Below are 19,938 nucleotides of genomic sequence, written 5' to 3' on the forward strand. Positions count from 1 at the left end.
TCTGTGGGTAAAAGATGTATCTGGATGTGTCTGTAGCAATGGGGATAGAGGGCCACACATTGGGAAACCTGCTAAGCTGCGATTGTAAATGCAAACAAATGAAAATACTGGGAAGCTAGGGGAGAGAAAAACAGAAAATGTTGCAAACTTTCTGAAGGTCAGGCAGCATCTATGGAGGGAGAAACGGTGAATGGTTCTTTGACCTGAAACAGTTCCTAATCTACGTGAGACCTGGGATAAATTGAACACCTTTGCTCTGTCTACCACAACAGATGAGGTTTCCCAGTGACCACCCATTTTAATTCCATTTCCCCTTCCCACTCCGACAAGTCGGTCCGTGGCTGCCTCTACAGCCATGATGAGGCCACTCTCAGGTTGGAGGGGCAACACCTCATGTTCAGTCTCCAATCTGACAGCATGAATATTGATTTCTCTACTTCTGGTAATTTCTCCCCCCCCTCCCCCTTCTCTCTTTTTCTAATCCCCATTCTGGCTCTCCTCTTAACCCTTCTCTTCTCCGCACCTGCCCTGTCTACTTGGTGCCTCCCTCCTTCCCTTTCTCCCAATAGTCTGCTCTCCTCTCCTATCAGGTTCCTTCTTCTTCAGCCCTTTACCTTTTCCACCTATCGCCTCACAGCTTCTCATTTCACCCCCTTCCCTCACTCACCTACCATCCTTCTCATCTGATCTCAGCTACCCCCTGCCAACTTGTACTCCTCCCCTCACCCCCCTTCTTATTCTGGCTTCTTCCTCTTTCCTTTTCAGTCCTGATGAAGGGTCACGGCCCAAAATGTCAACCGTTTATTCATTTCCATAGATACTACCTGACCTGCTGAGTTCTTCAGGCATTTTATGTATGTTGTTCAAAATGTGTAATTTCTTTTCCTGTTCAGTGTGAACTGTTAGATTGCTAGGTAGATATAAACATAATTATTTCATTTTTGGCACATTAATTCTGACTTTTGAGGTAGGTTTTTCTTAAGGCACACGTAACATGGTTGATTTGCATTTCTGAGTGAATTCCGACCGTCTTCTTATCCCTTCAGGTCGGCCAAGCACGGGTGGAGAAAGGCTGGCTGGTCCACAGAAGCGGGACTTGGCGAGACGACGATCGTCTGCCATTATCCCACTCAAGACCAACATGCTGGTGATCAGCGGAGGAGATGGGTATGAAGACTTCCGGCTTACCAACAGCAGTGAGACTGTGGGCCGAGACGATAGCACCAACCATCTGCTTCTGTGGCGCGTTTGAGAGCAGTGAAGCAAATCCCTGGTTACAAGACTACTGTTTTTGTTTGTCTCCTAGTGTGCTTTGTCTAATGCTTGGGCATTTAGTCTCTGTATGCATTGTTTGCCCTTTACTGTACACAAGCAGGAACCCAAAATGAATGATCAGCAGTCTTAAGACGTATCTGCAATTCTGTGAGGTGATCGACGCCAAATTTTGGTTGTGATGTTATTTTCTTTCCCGCCCATATCAGTGTTCCATTGATACAAAATGGTACATTGTTGTGTTTTACTTTATTAAGGCGCAGTGGAATGAGCAAAGATAATCAACCTGTGATAATTGAGGCTTCCCATTAATGAAAAGAATGTCACTGAGCTTAGGTCCAAGGAAAGAGACAATGTGTCACCAGAAGCTGATCGAAAAAAGAAGGCAGGAGATTGTGGGAATCACGCTTTGCACAGGATGTCTTCATTCGTGACAGGAGATACCTTCTTTATCTTCAACCTCTGTTCCCTAAAGTCTGACAGTTTCCTTGTGGCAGCAATCATGAGGAATCCTCATCTGTGCTTCAAGCTGACGACACCGTGATTGTGCTTCAAGTAACCACCAAGTAATAATTTCCAATGAGATCTTCATCTGTGGGAACCTATCGAAGAAAATCCTGGTGGTCTGCATGGATATTGTGACAGTGGAATTCTGTTTATTGTGGTGTTTGAAATGAAGAGGCCTTTCAGAAATCAGACCTCGGTCAAATGTGTCATGTTGTTATGAACCACAAAGTGGAGTGCATCTTGGCATATCTGTACGTACTTAAACACCTGACAAACTTTTGTGGACATCATCCTCAGTGAATCTGCATGAGAGAGAATCATGATTGTAGTATTAATTCCTTTTGGACACCACACAAATTTCCATGTACTTTTGCTTCCAGTCAGAGGACTGATGAATTGCATTGTATGTACCTCATTACGTACCAACAGCTACAACGTTCCAGTAGTGTGAGTGTGAGAGTGTGTGTGTATGTGTGTATGTGAGTGTGTGTGCGCGTGCACGCACTTGGTTGTGTTCTACTGCCTTTTTGTAGAATGGAGCCAGTTTATATAGAAACCAGAGCGCGCGTGTGAAATGACTATGTGCAATATGTGGCCAAGATCACGGAGGACCATCACTTTTCAGAAGCATTTAACCAGAGGACATTTGGAGATTCTGTAGGAAGCACCGGTTAATCAGTGCCACATAAAAACCTCAATCTGCCAAAGGCCGCAGTTATAGTCGAAGCTACCTTTTGGACAGTAAATCCAGAAGGGGAACTGATATTGGTCCTCCTGTACAGTATTTATGTTTATTTTAACTTAGTTATCTTCCACAGCACTTAATTTATACATTTATCTTTTTTTTTTAATATCTCTAGAAATTTGACAAAGTTTGTTTTACATTTTGTGGCTTAATCTAGTTGTTCATTCTATGTGGTGAGATTTTGTTAAAGGAAGGATGACTGAATATGTTTTACTGAATTACCTGGACCTCAGTCTCAGTTAACCGAACACAATTTTCCACGAATACTGTACTCCTAGTTCCTCATGCACTTCATCTGCACTCCCCATCCTTGCTAACTCTAATAAATCAGCAGGAACATTGTGTAGTATTGGGCCTTAAATCAACACAAATGCAGAAGATGTTTCGGAAATTCCAGAACAATTAATAATTAGGTGAACATCCAAAACTTTACAAACTGTCTTTAAAGTTTCTGACCAGATGTATCAGATTTCCATTTTAATAATTCAATAGGAAACATCACAAAGTTTGTTTCATTAATGTCATTGTAAGATGAAGACATTGAGAATCAGAGATAAAGAGATTCCAAGGTGTCACAAGTAGAAACTTTGACTTCATATCTGCTGTCAAAGTGCCTTTGATTTTTGTCTTGTTTCTTGGCAATCCTTTCCGAGTCTATCACAACCCCACATACTCATCTGAGAGCAATGACATTAAGATAAATGTTGTTCTTTAGTTCCCTCTCACACACCGAAGCTTGACGCCTGGGTTGTGAAGTCAATAATTTAGCTTTAATATCTGTTTATTTGTATTCGGTGATTTGGATCTGAAGACTTTTAGATGTGTGGTATATAATTAAGTCTTCTGCTGCTGGGCTTTCACCCAGTAATTACCCCTTGAAAAGATAAATTGCAAAAAAATAGGGTTAACAGTTGTAAATAACTGTGCTTCTGATGTGGCACTCCGCATCTATCACCCCTATCCCTCCGCCAACAGCCCTTCCACAATGCTCCACTCATTTCCACTCCCACCTGCCAAGTACGTTATGTTTTAGATTTCGATTACAGAGTGCACGTAGCCTGTACTATGTGCCGATGAACAGCACAATTGTGGAGCGTATCTTTGATTACATGTAGCACAATACAGGTACTGGTAGCCCAGCAGTAGGTACATCATTCCTTTTGTGTTATACTTCAGTCACAATGCTATAGGTTGTTTCATGTTCCTTACTCCAAAGTTGCTTCACTGATTAAATCTGACTTTTGTTCCTTATAAGCAGTTTTAATTTTGCATCCCAGAATGTAGTATTTCCTGCCAAATGGTCTTAGCTGATCATGAAAAGCCAAAGAATAGAAGACACGTACATAATGTATGTTCTTTTCTTCCCTGTTTACTTTCCAAAATTATATAAAAGTAGCCGGACGCAGGTATTAAATGTGAGGGGATAATTTTATACTGAGTGACATAGAGAGCAGAGGAATGCTTTGCAGTGAACTAAAAGTGACGGTGTAAATCAGCAGCATTGCAACAAGGTTTTTGGTATTGAATCAAGTGTTTTACACCGGAAAGAATAAGATTGGATTGTTGGCTCGGCAATGTCAAACACTGGAAACACACAATGCTGGAGGAATTCAGCAGATCACGCTGCTTCTATGGAGGAGAATAAACAGTCGATCTTTTAGGCCGAGACCCTCCATCAGGACTGGTGAAGGGTCTTGGCTCAGAACATCGACTGTTTGTTCCCTTTTATAAATGCTACCTGGCCTGCTGAGTCCCTCTGGCATTTTGTGTGTTGTTCTGGATGTCCAGCAACTGCAGAATTTCTTGTGTAAAGGTTGGAACAGCCAGGTTGTATCCGGTATCTGTAAAGGCTGTTTTCTGTTGTTATGTAGCATATGCGATCGGCCAACTGAAGATCAGAGGGCTTTGATGTTTAAAAAATTGTCTTATCTGCATTAACGCTGCTTCAAAAATTCAGTCTTCAATTTGCACAGAGCAAATCCCAGAAATATTTTGACTCGAGCTCAGATTTAATTTTCAAAGTGTTAGTTTGAAATTCCAGAGTTGCCAAGTCTAAGAGTAGCATGCAGCAAGTATTGGCCTTTTCAGAATTGCATCATATTCCATTCTCCTTTCACAGAGCATCATCATAAAAATGATGAGGATTGAATCAAGAAATAAAATTGCCTTATGAATATTCTGAGCTTGATTAAAGCCCCATTGTTTTGAGACATAATTTTTGTGATCAATGGGACAAAAAAATGCACTGCTAATTAAACTCTGAATGTGGTGGAATTCTGAATTACATTTACAAATCTGAGGCTTAAGGTTAGAACTGGAAAATACCTGAACATTGCTTTGTGATGCTTGTTGAACCATAGCTGAGTGGGTGTGTTTCAAGAGCAGTGGTTGTTGGTAGATGCTAGACTAATTATTCCACACATTTTGCATTAATGTAAAACAGTTTCAGGACATCCAGACATAATACAACTCTGTTCTTAAAGCACCGTGATTAGTTCCAAAGAAACAGGTGGGATCTTGTGGAAAATGCATGAGTGTAGTATTATCGACTATAACACTAGCTTCATGTCATTCTTCAGTCATATGTCATAAAGAGTTTGCTAATAAACTCAACCCAGTCAACCAATCGGTACAGAACACTGCTTGGCCTTGTTTCTCTTTGGGTTTCCTCTGCCAGTGAAGCAATGTTTGCACAAATGTCTGTTCACGATGCTGATGTTTCCTCCCAGAATGTTTACATGGCATGTAGAAAGCTTTAATTGGTCTGTGGATGGATGATATTGTGACTTTTTAAATGTCTTGAGAAGGTTGAGGTGGTGTGGAGTTTGGAGAAAGTTCAATATATTTAATGTGCTGAGATCAAAGGAGACTGTGTCAGTCTAAAGTTCTGAAGTCACTGATTTAGTGGAGGCAGAGCTCAAACTGCCTGGTGCAAACAGTGAATTATAAAGTGCCTAGACTAATGTTGGGTGTGCAATTAAATAGATCAACAAATTAATGGGAATTGCTTCAGTTGTAATTGTGTTCAGAGGATCCTGTCGTTTAAGCAAGAAAAACAATTTTATCATTAAGAAGTTTATTTTTGGTCTAATTTCTAAATTTTTCACATTTGTGCCAAAGGAATTGGTGGGGAGGGGGGCCGGAAACTGATGTTCAGAGCAGAGAAAACTTTGCAAGGTTCAAGTTCAAAAGAGGGGAAATACTGATTGAATGTAAAATCAGAGGGCCAGTAGATGTGCTAAGTGTGGCATGCATCAGAATTAAGAAGTTTGTTGGAGATTAAATTATCTAAGCCTCAGTTTCTGTGGGATTCACATATCTATCTCTAAAACTTCTAAGAAGATATGTACACCAAAGGGAGGGAGAGAGGTACTCTTTTTGAGAAGACAAGGTGGGGACATGTGGAGGTGGGCTGAAGCAATTAAAGCCATAGGACATTTTGACAGACTAGTGGAGAACACCAGAAAATTGTCTTGAAATCAGAAGGAAAGTTAAGAATCATGTTTTCTCATAAAGATGACAGGGAAACTCTACTGTGGAGTTTCAGCTAGAAGTGAAACTTTTGGGACCAAAATAGATGCGATTCTTTTTTACAAACGTTTGTGAGTTTGTCAAGCAGTATGTGCCAGTGGAGGAGAAATGGTAGAACAGCCTTAAGATTGTGGTCCGCTTCTGTGACCCTTTTTAAATGTCCTTTCTGAGCAGGTTCAATGGTCGTCCATTGAATGAGAGCAGATCATAGTGGCCAGTGAAACAGGTCCAAAGGTTAAGAAGAAGCAATGACCTGTTATGGTTTAAGAAAATCAACTGTGTACGTTTGCTAAGTAGGTAGACTAGAGTTGTGAGAAAAGAAGTTGTACGAGATACAGATTGATAAGAGTAGTTGCAAAGAAAACAATGCAACTGGCAAAACAAAGGTTCATACTCCACAATTAGTTCTGGACATGGAAACCAAATGAGTCCTCCAGCTCTAATGCAGTATGGTGCTCCCTGTTGATGCTTGATGCTCAAAACTACATTGAGTACTTCACTGCAGATTGCATTAAAATCTGTGATTTAGATATAGCCAGTGAGCATTTAGAACATTTGGAAAAAATTAATTCCCCTAAAGGAAAGTGGCCTAGAGAGCGTTTTGGAAAGATATATTGTCCTTGAAGGCTTTTTGGCACATACTCAACTGAAGTATGCCACCGCTTAAAGCGATTTTAGAACTGAAAGAATCAGCCTTTTTCTAAGAAGCAAGTTACCTGTAGGAAGTAGGTAAGTGAAAATTCAGTGTGGAAAGTAGGAGGTGAGTCCTTGGCATGCAATGATTTGGGAGAGAAAGTAGTTTAGGGAAGGCTAGTGTTCTGAGTCTATCTCCATAAAGAAAAAAATACATTTATCTTGAAGAGCTCTTCCTCCAGTCAACAAATGCAAAAGTTTCTTTACTCTTGACAAAATAAAGACTATAGGTAGATCCCAACTCATTAGGTTCATGTCTGCATATTTACATAAATCTGAAACTGTCTTTGGTTTTTAAAAGTTTTGATTACTTTTAGAAGTTACCTCTTATCGCCTTCTGGGGCGTGAATTGCATACCCACCCTCTGAGTGTACAGTCAAATAATAGTTACTCGTCCACTGTGACACTTTCAGATGGCCAGCGCAAACTGTATTCATCATGATGAAAAATACTATCTTGCATGCACTACATTAAAATAAATCTCACTAAGTGCCACATATCATTGGGGAAAATGAAGACTTTTAAGAAATAAAAAAGATGTAAAGAGAGAAAGAAGCACTTCAGATTTAAAATAAAACACTTACACATTTTTTCTTTGTCCAGTGTGTGGGGACTTTAATGTAATTGGGAGCAAACTAAGTTCGTACTGTGGTCAAAAATTGCAAGATGTGACTTGGATGCTCCAGTCGACAGTAGACTGTCAGGGTAGAGGTGTTTGTTGCTGGTGCGGTCAAACATTCACCTCTCACCGGGAAGGACAGCTTTATTAGTTTCTAAGTCATAAGACGTCCATTGTTCAGACATTTGGATGTAGAAAGCACATTGCATAGTGGCAGAGTCCCTTTAGAACCAAGTGTCAGTCATGATGCATGAGGCATGATAAATAATTCCTGTTAAAGGATGGCTCTTCTACTCTAAAGCACCTCACAGTGTTTCCTTTCACATTCTCTTCTTACAGCTGCAAGTATTTTACGTGTCAATTAAATGAAAAGTGTTAACTCCTCCACAAAGCATTCTATGTTGGCCGATTGTAAAGGATAGCAGTATCTTTAATGTTGTGTCAATTTGATATTAGGGTATTGTTTTGTAATTATCAGCCTGTACTGAAATTAACACTCCATTCACTCACCCTGTTATGAGTTCAAGAACTAAAAGTAAAATAAAACATGATATAAAATCATATTCAGAAAGTGAAGAACATTTTGTTTCTACAGGTTGCAGTTTGTTTGGGCAATGGGAGAAGCCACCTCTTGAGTATTGTAAATAATGGTATATATTTCCTCCTCTGTACATACTGTTCTCAGTCTTTAATTGTTGATATGAATTTAATTGCATATTTTTATATACGTTTAAGTTTCACTGGTACAATTATTGTTGGACCAGGGCATTTAAATTATAACTACTACAGTACTTGGAAAACTTTTATTCTGAACCATTACAAGTCAAGTGAGGTTGTCATGATTATCACATATTCCTGTTATGTTTTGTCACTGTGGGATCTTTGTTATTAAAGTTCACTGGTGTCAGATAATTACATTGTGTATAAGTGTGCTTTATTTCCACCTGCATTTTATATATAAAAAACAAGAATGTTTGGAGGAAATGCAATGATTTATTGTCACGTGTACCAAGATACAGTGAAAAAAATCGTCTTGCATATGGTTTATACAGATCAGATCATTACCCAGTGCATTGAGGTAGATTAAGGTAAAGTAATAACAATGCAGAATAAAGTGGAAAAGCTACCAGAAAAAGTGCTCTCCCTACTGCCCATTACGCGCTGGCCTTTAAGGCAGCATTGAAAGTCCTCCGTCTCTGGGAGAGATCAGGGCTTCCTCCATCACATCTGTAGCTCAATTTTCACTACTGTCAGTCATAGAGGTGTACAAGATGATGAGAGGAATTGATCATGTGGATAGTCAGAGGCTTTTTCCCAGGGCTGAAATGGCTAGCACGAGAGGGCACAGTTTTAAGGTGCTTGGAAGTAGGTACAGAGGAGATGTCAGGGGTAAGTTTTTTTACACAGAGAGTGGTGAGTGTGTGGAATGGGCTACTGGCGACGATGGTGGAGGCAAATACGATAGGGTCTTTTAAGAGACTCCTGGATAGATACATGGAGCTCAGAAAAATAGAGGACTATAGGTAACCCGAGTAATTTCTAAAGTAAGCACATGATCAGCACAGCATTGTGGGCCAAAGGGCCTGTATTGTGCTGTAGGTTTTCTGTGTTTCTATGCAAGTTCTGGGTAGACACTCAGGAACACTGTCACACTCAGATGTAGAAGGACTCTTCATTGCTGTTTGCATAACAATTTTGTTTTAGCAGTCAGGGTTGTCAGCCCTGAGCTGAACCCCCAAACCTGGGGGACCAGTGGACTCTTAATCTGGCCTTTGCCCTTTGACTTGCTTGGCACGGATGACCCTACGAAGAGCCAAAGCACAAGGCCCTGACTCCAGCCAGCAGCTCTCTGAATCATTGAGGCACGCAAGCCTCCAAAGCCAATGACAAGGTTGTGGTCCTCTTGGAGGGCCGAAAAGGTGCAGTGCAGGTAAAATGAAGAAGTGCAAGACCACAACAAGGCATTGGGAGGACAAGAGGCCATTTTATTGCACAAGAGTCCATTCAAATGATGGATAGAAGCTGTCACTGAGCCTGATGGTATGTGCTTTCAGGCTTTTCTATCCTCAGTCCGATGGGAGAGGGAAAATGGAATGTCCGGAGTGGATGCTGTCTTTATAGAGTCATAGAAAAGTACAGCACAGAAACAGACCATTTGGCCCATCCAAAACATACCGAACCATTTAATGCCTAATCCCATTGACCTAAACTGAGACCAGAGCCCTCCATATCCCTATCATCTATGTACCTATCCAAACTTCTCTTAAACGTTGAAATTGAGCTCACAGGTAACACTTGCGCTGGCAGCTCGTTCCACACTCACGACTCTGCGTGAAGGTTTTCTGCTCATGTTCTCCTTAAACTTTTCACTTTTCACTCTTAACCCATGACCTCTGGTTGTAGACCCACCCAACCTCAGTGGAAAAATCCTGCTTCGTTTACTCTTTCCTACACCCCTCATTACTTAGTATAATACTATCAAATCTCCTCTCAATCTGGTCCTAACCTATTCAATCTTTCCTTATAACTCAGGTCTTCCACACCCGGCAACATTCTTGTAAATTTTCCCTAACTTCGGTTTGTTAACTGTAACCAATAAAATCTTTAAACATGAAAAAAAAACATGCAGTTGCTATTTTAACAAAACTAATAAAAGAGAAAATCTACTAAATATTCCCACTTTTGAGATTCCCCATGTACTGGTTTGTAGATAGCAAGAACTATCTACAAATCTATCAAACTGATGTGAAGTTTGTAACCAAGTTAATAAAGTGCAATGAACTTAAATTGTACCACGGAGGCAAAAGTCAAAAGAGCAAAGAATGCAGGACTGAAGATGCTGTATTTAAATGTGCGTAGCATTTCCAACAAGGTGGACAAACCCATGGCGCAATTAGAGATTGGCCAGCATGGTGTTGTGGCGTCACTGATCCGTGGTTAAAAGAAGGCGATAGTTGGGAGCCCAACATCTAAGGCCACACCCTGTATCACAAGGACAGGCAGGAAGGCATAGGCAGTAGTGTGACCCTGTTGGTAAGAGGTGGAATTACATCTTTAGAAAGAGGTGACATATGGTCAGAGAATGCTGAGTGCCTACGACTTTGATTTATGCCTGGTACTTTAGACAGAATCCACAGAGGGGAGATTGGTGCCTGTGATGTGCTGAGCTGTGTCCAAAACTCCCTGCAGTGTCTTGCAGTCTTGTGCAGAACAGTTTCCATATCAAGTTGTCATACATCCAGACAGAATGCTTACTATGGTGTATTAATTAAAGTTGGTAAGAGTTGACAGAGACATGTCACATTCCTTTAGCCTCCTCAGAAGATAGAGAAGCTGTTGAGGCTTTCTTAGCCATGACATCAATGTGGTTGGACCAGGACAGGTGATGTTTACTCCTAGGAACTTGAAGCTCTCAACCCTCTCAAACTCAACATGCAGCTAGCTATATGTTTGTGCTGAGCTGTTCTCTGATCTTAGCAACTTATGTGCAAACGTTTTGTCACCATACAAGGAGACATCATCAGTGTGCTGTTGATTGCGTTGTGTCCTCTGAATGCTTGGCCTTTATACACTTATAAATCAGCTGATTGGTTGCCATTTTGGAAACTCAGTTGTGATGTGCGAGGAAATCTTGTCACTGATTGGTTGTGTGGTGAATTCTGTGTGTGGTCTGGAATTTTGCCCACATCGGTTCATAAATAGGATTGGGGGCAACATGCTTGTTTACAGAATTGTTTGTGGAAAACCATGCGTCTAGGAATTCCCTTGCATGCCATGTGATTGCTAGCATCATAACTCATGGAAGCCCAGTCAAATTTGTGTCCAAAGTGCTCTACAAAATCTAATGTGGGGACAGCAGCAAATATTACCTCGACCAAACTGAGAGAAAACTATCCTCAAGGATCCATGAACCTTAACTGGCTGTAAAACCGCATGACCAACTCTCCCTAGTCTCTACCCATGAAGAACGAGAGGGGCACAAATTCGACTGAGCATTAGTGGAAGTCATGGCACAAGCAAACATGCGGCATGCAAGGAAATTCTTAGAAGCTTGGATTTCTTTGAACAATTCTGTAAATAAGCATGCAGGCCTCTACCCTATTTATGAACCAATGTGGGCAAAATTCCAGACAACACACAGCGTTCACTACACAGCCAATCAGCGATGAGATTTCCTCCCCTCATCACAAATAAGTTTCCAAAGTGGCAACCAATCAGCTGATTGATAAATAAATAAAGGCGAAGCATTCAGAGGACACATCACAATCAACAGCACACTGATAATGCCTCCTCGTATGGTGATGAAACATTTGCAGGTAAGTTGCCAAAATCCGAGCACAACTCAATCCAACCATCAACCATCTGAGTTACACATTTTCCGAATTATTGCCAATGCAGCCTCACATATAATTTTTTTAAGAAATAGGTAATTATTTAATGAAGACACAATAGACTGCGGATGTTGGAATCTGGGGCAACAAACGGATGCACCATAGATTCACCACCCTCTGACTAAAGAAATTCCTCCTCATCTCTGTTGCAATGGGACATCCTTCTATTGTGAGCCTGTGCCTTCTGGTTCTAGACTCTCCCACCATTGGAAACATCGGTGAAGATATATTAATAAGTTAGCATAGTCTGCAATTTGTCTGGAATTTGCATGCAGTGGTGTTCCCATGTACTTTTTGTCGCAGGTGGAAGGAGTGGCGGGCTTTTGAGGCATTATAACACCTGATGAGCCGTGACAGCGGGTCTTGCAGATGTTTCACCCTGCAGCCGCCATGTGTCCGTCCACGGTTGAAGAGGGTGAATTTTTAGGCTGGTGGGAAAATCCTCTAGATGTACTTGGGGTTCTCAGTTAATGCTGGAGATGTATTTATCCGGGCCGATGGAATGTTTTTCATCATATTCCTTGGAGGCAATGAGTGTGGAGTCAGAAGGTGAGTCATTCACCACAGGATACCAAACTTCTGACACTGAAGTAAATCGTCTCAAAACTCATTGTTGTTCATAATGTGAAGTCACATGTGTTGTTCTCTGTGTTAAGCTGCAATTATTTGCCTGAAACACTATTCTTTATAAAAATAAGTCTCTTTTTCACCAACACAAGAACAAATTGGTCTAGATTTATGGCTGGGCATGTGTTGAATTCCTTTCCCAGCCCAGATATCAGAGTAAATAAGTTTGCATCTGTCACAGTAAACCTGATGCAGCTTATGAGAGGAAATGGCCTGGACCAGTCACCACTTTGCTTAGCCCTTTTCAGATGTCAACTATGAATTCATGGCCAACTGCTCCCTTTCAGTTATGCTGCAATAACTTGTTGTGCTATTATAAGAAATAAGATCGGTAAAGAGTCATTTATTACTTGAAATTAATGTCATTGATAAATTACAAACGTTACGTAATTTCTGTTTGGTTGTTTCAACAGAAATTTTCAAATGAGGATCAGAGAAAATAGGGCAATTATTCAAGATAGACAAAAATTAGCTTTATTTGTCATTGTACATCGAAACCGTGTGAAATGCGTCATTTGTGTCAAATCAAATCACCAGGGATTGTGCTGGGCAGCCAGAAAGTGCCACCATGCTTCCAGCACCAACACAGAATGCTCACAACTCAGTAACCCTATCTTGTTTGTCTTTGGAAAATGGGAAGAAACTGGAGCACCCAGAGGAAACCCATGTGGTCACGGGGAGAAAATACAAAGTCCTTACAAACAGTGACGGGAAAAGAAACCTTCAGCTCCATTCTGTCTCCGTGCCCCTAAAAAACACTCCCATGATTTACTTTCAAGCCTGGAGATCTCATGTTACTTCAGGGTGTGGAGATGGCCACTGATATTTCAATAACCTCTCGGCATTAATGCTGTAGTGACATTTGAAGTTTAGACTATTGCACTGCTCTGCCTCGCTGCTCCCCTCATCCCCACCCCCAGCATCCCTAAACCAGCCTGGAACCCGGAACAGAAACTTTAAGAGAATGTGACTCTGTCAAAGTGAGGTGAAAATGAGGGAAGACTGAAAAAAAGGACTTTGATAATCTGAAATCAAAACAAATCTTCAAAGTTCAAAAGTTCAAAGTACAACTTATTATCAGAGTACATACATGTCACCACATACAACCCTGAGATTCTTTTTCTGTGGGCATACTTAGCAAACTTATAGAACAGGATCTGTAAACTGTAAACAAACTGCAAATGCAGATATAAAATAAATAAATAGTGAACATGAAATAACAAGTTAAAAGAGTCCTTAAGTGAGTGTAGCCATCCCCTTTTGTTCAAGAGCCTGATGGTTGAGAGCTAGTGACCATTCTTGAACCTGGTTTGGCGCGTCCTGAGGTACCTGTACCATCTGCCTGATGGCAGCAGCAATCAGCAGATGAGAAGGAACTTCATATCAAATCTTAATTTCCTTTAAATCATGGCTAATGTTCTATCTCAGTGCTATGTTCCTCCACTAACTCTACTGTATATCCCTTGTTTCCTTTACTACACATTCACTTTCATGGACTCCATATTTCATGTTCTCAGTATTATTTTATTTATCTTTTATCCACACAATGTGCTTTCTTTTGCACATTGGCTGTTTGTCAGTCTTTGTTTATGTTTAGTTTTTCATAAATTCCATTGTATTTCATGATTTTCCTATAAATGTCTGAAAGGAAACGAATCTCGAGGTCGTATAGGGTGATATATACCATACACCTTTTTATAATCAATTTACTCTGACTTTGACCTATCAATCTCTATCTTGGACCAGTGGCACTTGAGCTCAAACAGACCTCCTATATACAGAATTCAAAGATCCATGGTTGAAGAAATTTCTTGAAGTCTTTGTGCTGAGTAGACAACAGTGTACTTTGAAAGTGTGAGTCTTACAAAGTGGGGAAGCTGGAATCTAAGGGAACTACAATGTTTGTAAAATACACTGACCACGTTTTGCAACAGTATCACAGTACTCACTGACCAATCTTACTCAATATTTCCTACATTTGACAATAAACTTTTAACGTTTGGAAGGTCACTGTGGCTGGATTTACACTCAGTGGCCATTTTATTAGGTACACCTGTATACCTGCTCGTTAATGCAATTATCTAATCAGCCCATCATGTGGCAACAACTCAATGCATAAAAGCATGCAGACATAGTCAAAAAATTCAGTTGTTGTTCAGTCCAAACATCAGAATAGGGGAAGAAATATGATCTAAGGGTCTTTGACCATGGAATAGATTGCTGGTGCCAGATGGGGTGGTTTGAGCATCTCAGAACGGCTGTTCCCCTGGGGCTTTCATGCACAACAGTCTAGAGTTTACAGAGAATGAAGAGATAAAACAAAATACATCCAGTGAGCAGCAGTTGGGTGAAAACATCTTGTTAATGAGAGAGGTCAGAGGAGAATGACCAGACTGGTTCAAGCTGACAAGAAGGTGACATTAACTTCCAATAATCACATGTTACAACAGTGTTGTGCGGAAGAGCATCTCTGAACACAAAACATGGTGAACCTTAAAGTGGATGGGCTACAGAAGCAGGAGACCACAAACATAGGCTTTATTAGGTATAGAAGAAGCTCCACTGTTGAAGTCTTGGTTAGACCGCTCTTTGCACTTAACCTTACTACCATGGGTGACCGTGCCAGGCACAAAGCACCAGATGGCTAAATTCCAGACGGCATCGCAATCGGGATCTCAGGAACTCACAAGCCTTTCTACCTCTACAAGGTAGAGATCCTTGGAGGTGGCTATGAACATTCAGGATATATAGGCCAATTTTTTAAAAATATATAAACAGCTGGAACCAGTTTATGGATTTATATGCTTAGAATATGCATGTCTTGCTTTCCTTTATCTCCTGGAAAAAGCACAATGCCAGCATTTATAATTGTAGGACAACTGAAGCTAATAAATGAGGTGTTACATAACCTGTGAGGTGCAATTGTGAAACAGTTTTGCTTTTCCACAAATGCCAAACACACAGTCATTCTGTAATGTAGTCATTCTGCCACTTGAGGGCATCAGTTGATGGCGAGAGTTTGGAAATTGGATGCATTTGCACCCTTTTCTCAAATGCAGATTGGGAATAAAGTAATTTGATTTGTGTTAATCATGCTTGCAATCATTTCCAGCTCAAAGTGAGGCCATTAGGAAAGTGGCCCAAGGTGTTCATCGCACTGAGGTCACCAGTGAGATATCAGTTAAAGGGCCATCAGAGTCCTGCCCACACAGCTACTATCCCTTCACTGTTTGCAGACTCCTTTGAGCTTCATGCCATGATATTTGACCACTGATCAGCCCCCACTGTGGTGTGGCCTGAGGCTACTCACTATACGATACAAGATCAGGATAGATCTTCACATGCTTGGTAAATTCCCAGACACGCACACATGTCCTGCTTGTCCACGACAGGTTCCTCACTTCCAAGGCACCATTTTATGCCTACTGTGGCCAAGTTCACTTGAGGCCTGATGTCATTCTCCATGGCCAGCAGTAACAACGATGCAACAACTAAACTTTCCAATTGGCTTCCAACAGGAGCCATGCCAATTAATGAATGCTTCTGTGTGCAGCTCACCACAGTACTATCTTTAACACATTTTTACCTAATTTTCTCTAATTTTTATGTGGGTTCCTATCAGCCCTATATATAGCAAGTACAAGAATGTTACCTGGGTTTCAGCACCTAAGTTACAGAGCAAGGTTGAACAAGTTAGGTCTTTATTCTTTGGAGCGTAGAAGGTTGAGAGTAACTTGATAGAGGTATTTAAAATTATGAGGGGGTTAGATAGAGTTGATGTGGATAGGCTTTTGCCATTGAGAGTAGGGGAGATTCAAACAAGAGGACATGAGTTGAGAGTTAAGAGGCAAAAGTTCAGGGGTAACACGAGGGGGAACTTCTTTACTCAGAGAGTAGTAGCTGTGTGGAACGAGCTTCCAGTAGAAGTGGTAGAGGCAGGTTCAATTTTGTCATTTAAAAAAAAATTGGATAGGTATATGGACAGGAAAGATATGGAGGGCTGAGTGCAGATAGGTGGGACTAGGTGAGATGATGAAGGGTCTCAGCCCGAAACGTAGACAGTGCTTCTCCTTATAGATGCTGCCTGGCCTGCTGTGTTCCACCAGCATTTTGTGTGTGTTGTTTGAGTTAGTAAGGGTTAGTAAGTTTGGGGCATTCTACGTTGGCAAAACTAGCGAGCTGCCCCAGAACACATTCAGACTGTGTAGGTTGTTGACGCCAACAACTTACTTAACTGTTTCAATTTTTCCATGTACATGTGGCGAATGAAGCTAATCTTTATAAAAAAATAATTTATCAAAAGATGAGAGGGAGGAGGTTTAAGAGGATCTGAGGGATCACTATAGATGTTACCTGACCTGCTGAGTTCTTAAGGCATTTTGTGTGCTTTGCTCTGGATTTCCAGCATCTGCAGAATCTCTTGTTACTCTGGTTCTCCTTACTGGTCTCCCTTTGCCACTAGCTGCTGTTCCTAGCTTACTGGGCCATGCTGTGAAGGCTAAGTCACTCGATACATTTAAAATGGAGATTGATAGGTACTTAATTAGTATGAGTGTCACAGGTAATGGGGAGAAGGACTGTAGACTGTGTTTTAAACGGAAAACAAATCAGCCATAATCGAACAGTGGAGCAGACTCGAAGGGCCGAATGGCCTTATTTGCCCCCATTGTCTTATGATCTTATGAAAGCAGCAGAATCTCATCTTCAGTAAAACAATGGCATCCTTCACTACAATTCTTATACTTGCTTCTCTCCTTGTATATATAGGATGGTTTGTGATATTTCTCGTGTGTGATGAGATGATAGCAAAGGGATAGGTTTGTTTTCCAGGATTCCTCCATTTGACCTTTGCCAGCCATTGAAAGTGTCCACTCCTTTGTGCTTTCTGGAGACATGCAACTGACCATCAAATGGTTTTTCTCCAATCAAGATGGGACCTGTGTTCAACCCTCTCTCGGTCGACATCTTCTGGGTAGACCGCAAAACAGTTTATTTGACTTCTTTAAAGCCTGTTTTTCATCTTCAATGTGACCTACTGTTTTGATATACAGTTTGGAGATCAATTGAGTGATTGCTGTCTCTGAGAAATTTCTGAGAAGTGAGTCTATAAGATGGTGCATGAGCTAATGTTCAACTCCATTTTGCTGATTAAAGCTTCTATTATTCGCCAATTAAAGCAACAAGAAAGATTGAAACGTGGAGACAAATGCAGAAGGTGAGTGAGGATTCAGCGGTGACTACCTGCCTTTGATTGTTGATGGGATCCCTCTGTCACTGCTGGAGAAGGAATCTGTGTAGCCTATCACTGTGCCCAGAGAGTTGGCCTCTGTGTTCGAGTGTTGTCCCTCTTTTGATGATGTTGGAGTAGGTAACCGAGGTACTGTGTTTATGGATTTGAACTAAGAACAATGGCTTTTTTCAGGCTTATGGTTTTTCCTTTCTGTTGTCGTCTGTTGAGCACTCCAGGCCAAAAGCTTCACCTTCCACTACACAGACTGGACAACAACATCAGGTAAAAACAAAGGTAGTGGTATTTGTTTCGTGATTAACTCATCATGGTGCACAGTCATGATAGCTCTGTCTCAGTCCAGCTCTCCTGATCTGAAACATCTGGTTATTCATTCTATGTGCAATGAGAATTCTCCCCCATCATCCTGGTTGCAGTCCAGAAAGGGGTATCCATCATGTCTCTCACCCTCTGAGACACGTCCTCTTCTCATTGCTACCATCAAGAGGTACAGGAGCCTGAAGACACACATTCAATGTTTTAGAAACAACTTCGTCCCTCTGCCATCAGATTTCTGAATGGTTCATGGACCCATGAACTCTGCCTCATTATTCCTCTTCTGCAGAATTTATTTATTTTTAACTTGTAGCAATATTTATGTCTTCTATTGCACTGCTGGCACAAACCAACAAATTTCACAGCATGTGTCAGTGATGATAAACCTGATTCAAATTCTGAGAATGAAACTGAGGCACAGGAATGTAGCTCAAATTAAGGTCGTCCTGCAGAATGTCACATATTGCACTAAAAACAGTCTTGGAAAGTCTGAGCTAACTATACATTGCTCATCAGTCAAGTCCAGATACAAAGAGTACACTGCAGTTAGGTTCCATGAAGATGGGTCTGTCTTTGTCTCCTGCAAACTCACAGGTTTGAATATTGAAACATACAGTGAAATGTGTCATTTGCATCAACGACCAACACAGTCAAGAAGTGGTGCTGGGTGCAGTCCCCAAGTGTCAGCGTGCTTCTGAGGCCAACATGGCGTGCCCACAATTTACTAACCTGTACATTTTGGAACGCATGTGGGAGAAAACGCAGAGGAAACCCGTGTGGTCACAGGGAAGAAGTACAAACTCCTTACAGATAGCAGAAGGAATTGAACTCCAATCGCGGACACTGTAAAATGCTACAGTCACAACTAGGTTATCATGCCACCCCAATATTGTATAACATGATATAGTCTAGCCAACTACAATATGCCCAGGGAACAGGAGAGGCACAGGGGATTGGCAACATCTTGTTGGAAACAGAATGCAAGATTGTCAGTCAGGTCTTTAACATTGCAAAAATCTCCAAGGATGATTTACTGCCAGCAGAGTCACCAAGGTACGCAGAGAATGAATATTCCAGCAGCTCGCTTTTTGCCTTCTGTGGGCCTGAGCAGCCTGCAGACTTCTCTGAAGCTGCTCAGTCAGCAGAATCTCCCTTCGCATAAAAAGCATCAAAATAGAACGGAATGCCTATAGTTGCGTGTGATATTTCAAAGATAGATGAATGCTGCATGCTAAGCACAAACTTACAATTGTAAGGCCAAAAATAATGTTGTACAGATAATGACATCATTAAGCACCTGAACAATGAGAGAAGGATATCACTTGAAGTAACATAAAGAGCACACAAAAATGCCCAGTCCAGTTTCCTGTTGGGTGTTGCTTTACACAGAAATGACTGACAAATGACTGGTTAAATGAACTCTTGCAAGCTTCACACATGAAAAACAAGTGCTCATCAATCCAGTTTGTTGGCTTCATTACACGTGTGGCTCATTCATACCACACAAGCCAAATTTTTCAGTGCTGGTGTTTGTCTCTATGAGAGGCAATTCTACCCTCGTAATGCTATCAAGAATGTGAAGAGACAAAAGCAGCTAAACATTGAATCAAAGACCAGCCGTCAGTTGTCGCAGGGCTGAAAAACAATGTTGGGGAGTGTAGCCAACAACAGGAGAGGATTGTAACATCACCCCCCACCCTGACAGCCTTCAATGCACCTGAATCCACAGCTACTATTGCCAACATTGTTGTTAATTGTTGGGGATCTCATTGAAACCTATCGAATATTGAAAAGCTCTAGATAGAGTGGACGCAGGGAGGATATTTCCTATAGTGGGGGAGTCTAGGACCAGAAGTCACAGCTTCAGAATAGAAGGACTTCTCTTCAGAACAGAGATGAGAAGGGATTTCTTTAGCCTGAGGGTGATGAATCTGTAGAATTCATTTCCATGGACGACTGTGGAGACCAAGTCATTGGGTATATTTAAAGC

General features: G+C 41.2%; 1 protein-coding gene across 1 annotated transcript in view; it reads left to right on the plus strand.

Annotated features, from left to right (window-relative positions):
- The window catches only part of LOC140726959 (rho guanine nucleotide exchange factor 17-like), a 474,355-nt gene extending 466,073 nt beyond the window's left edge, over nucleotides 1-8,282 (plus strand). Inside the window, 1 exon segment of the mRNA XM_073044006.1 lies at nucleotides 1,047-8,282. Within this exon segment, the coding sequence (XP_072900107.1) occupies nucleotides 1,047-1,252 (206 nt within the window). The 3' untranslated portion in view covers nucleotides 1,253-8,282.
- Nucleotides 8,283-19,938: the final 11,656 nt, after the last annotated feature.

This window comes from Hemitrygon akajei, chromosome 4, assembly GCF_048418815.1.
Source record: "Hemitrygon akajei chromosome 4, sHemAka1.3, whole genome shotgun sequence".
In the NCBI taxonomy this organism is placed as follows: domain Eukaryota; kingdom Metazoa; phylum Chordata; class Chondrichthyes; order Myliobatiformes; family Dasyatidae; genus Hemitrygon; species Hemitrygon akajei.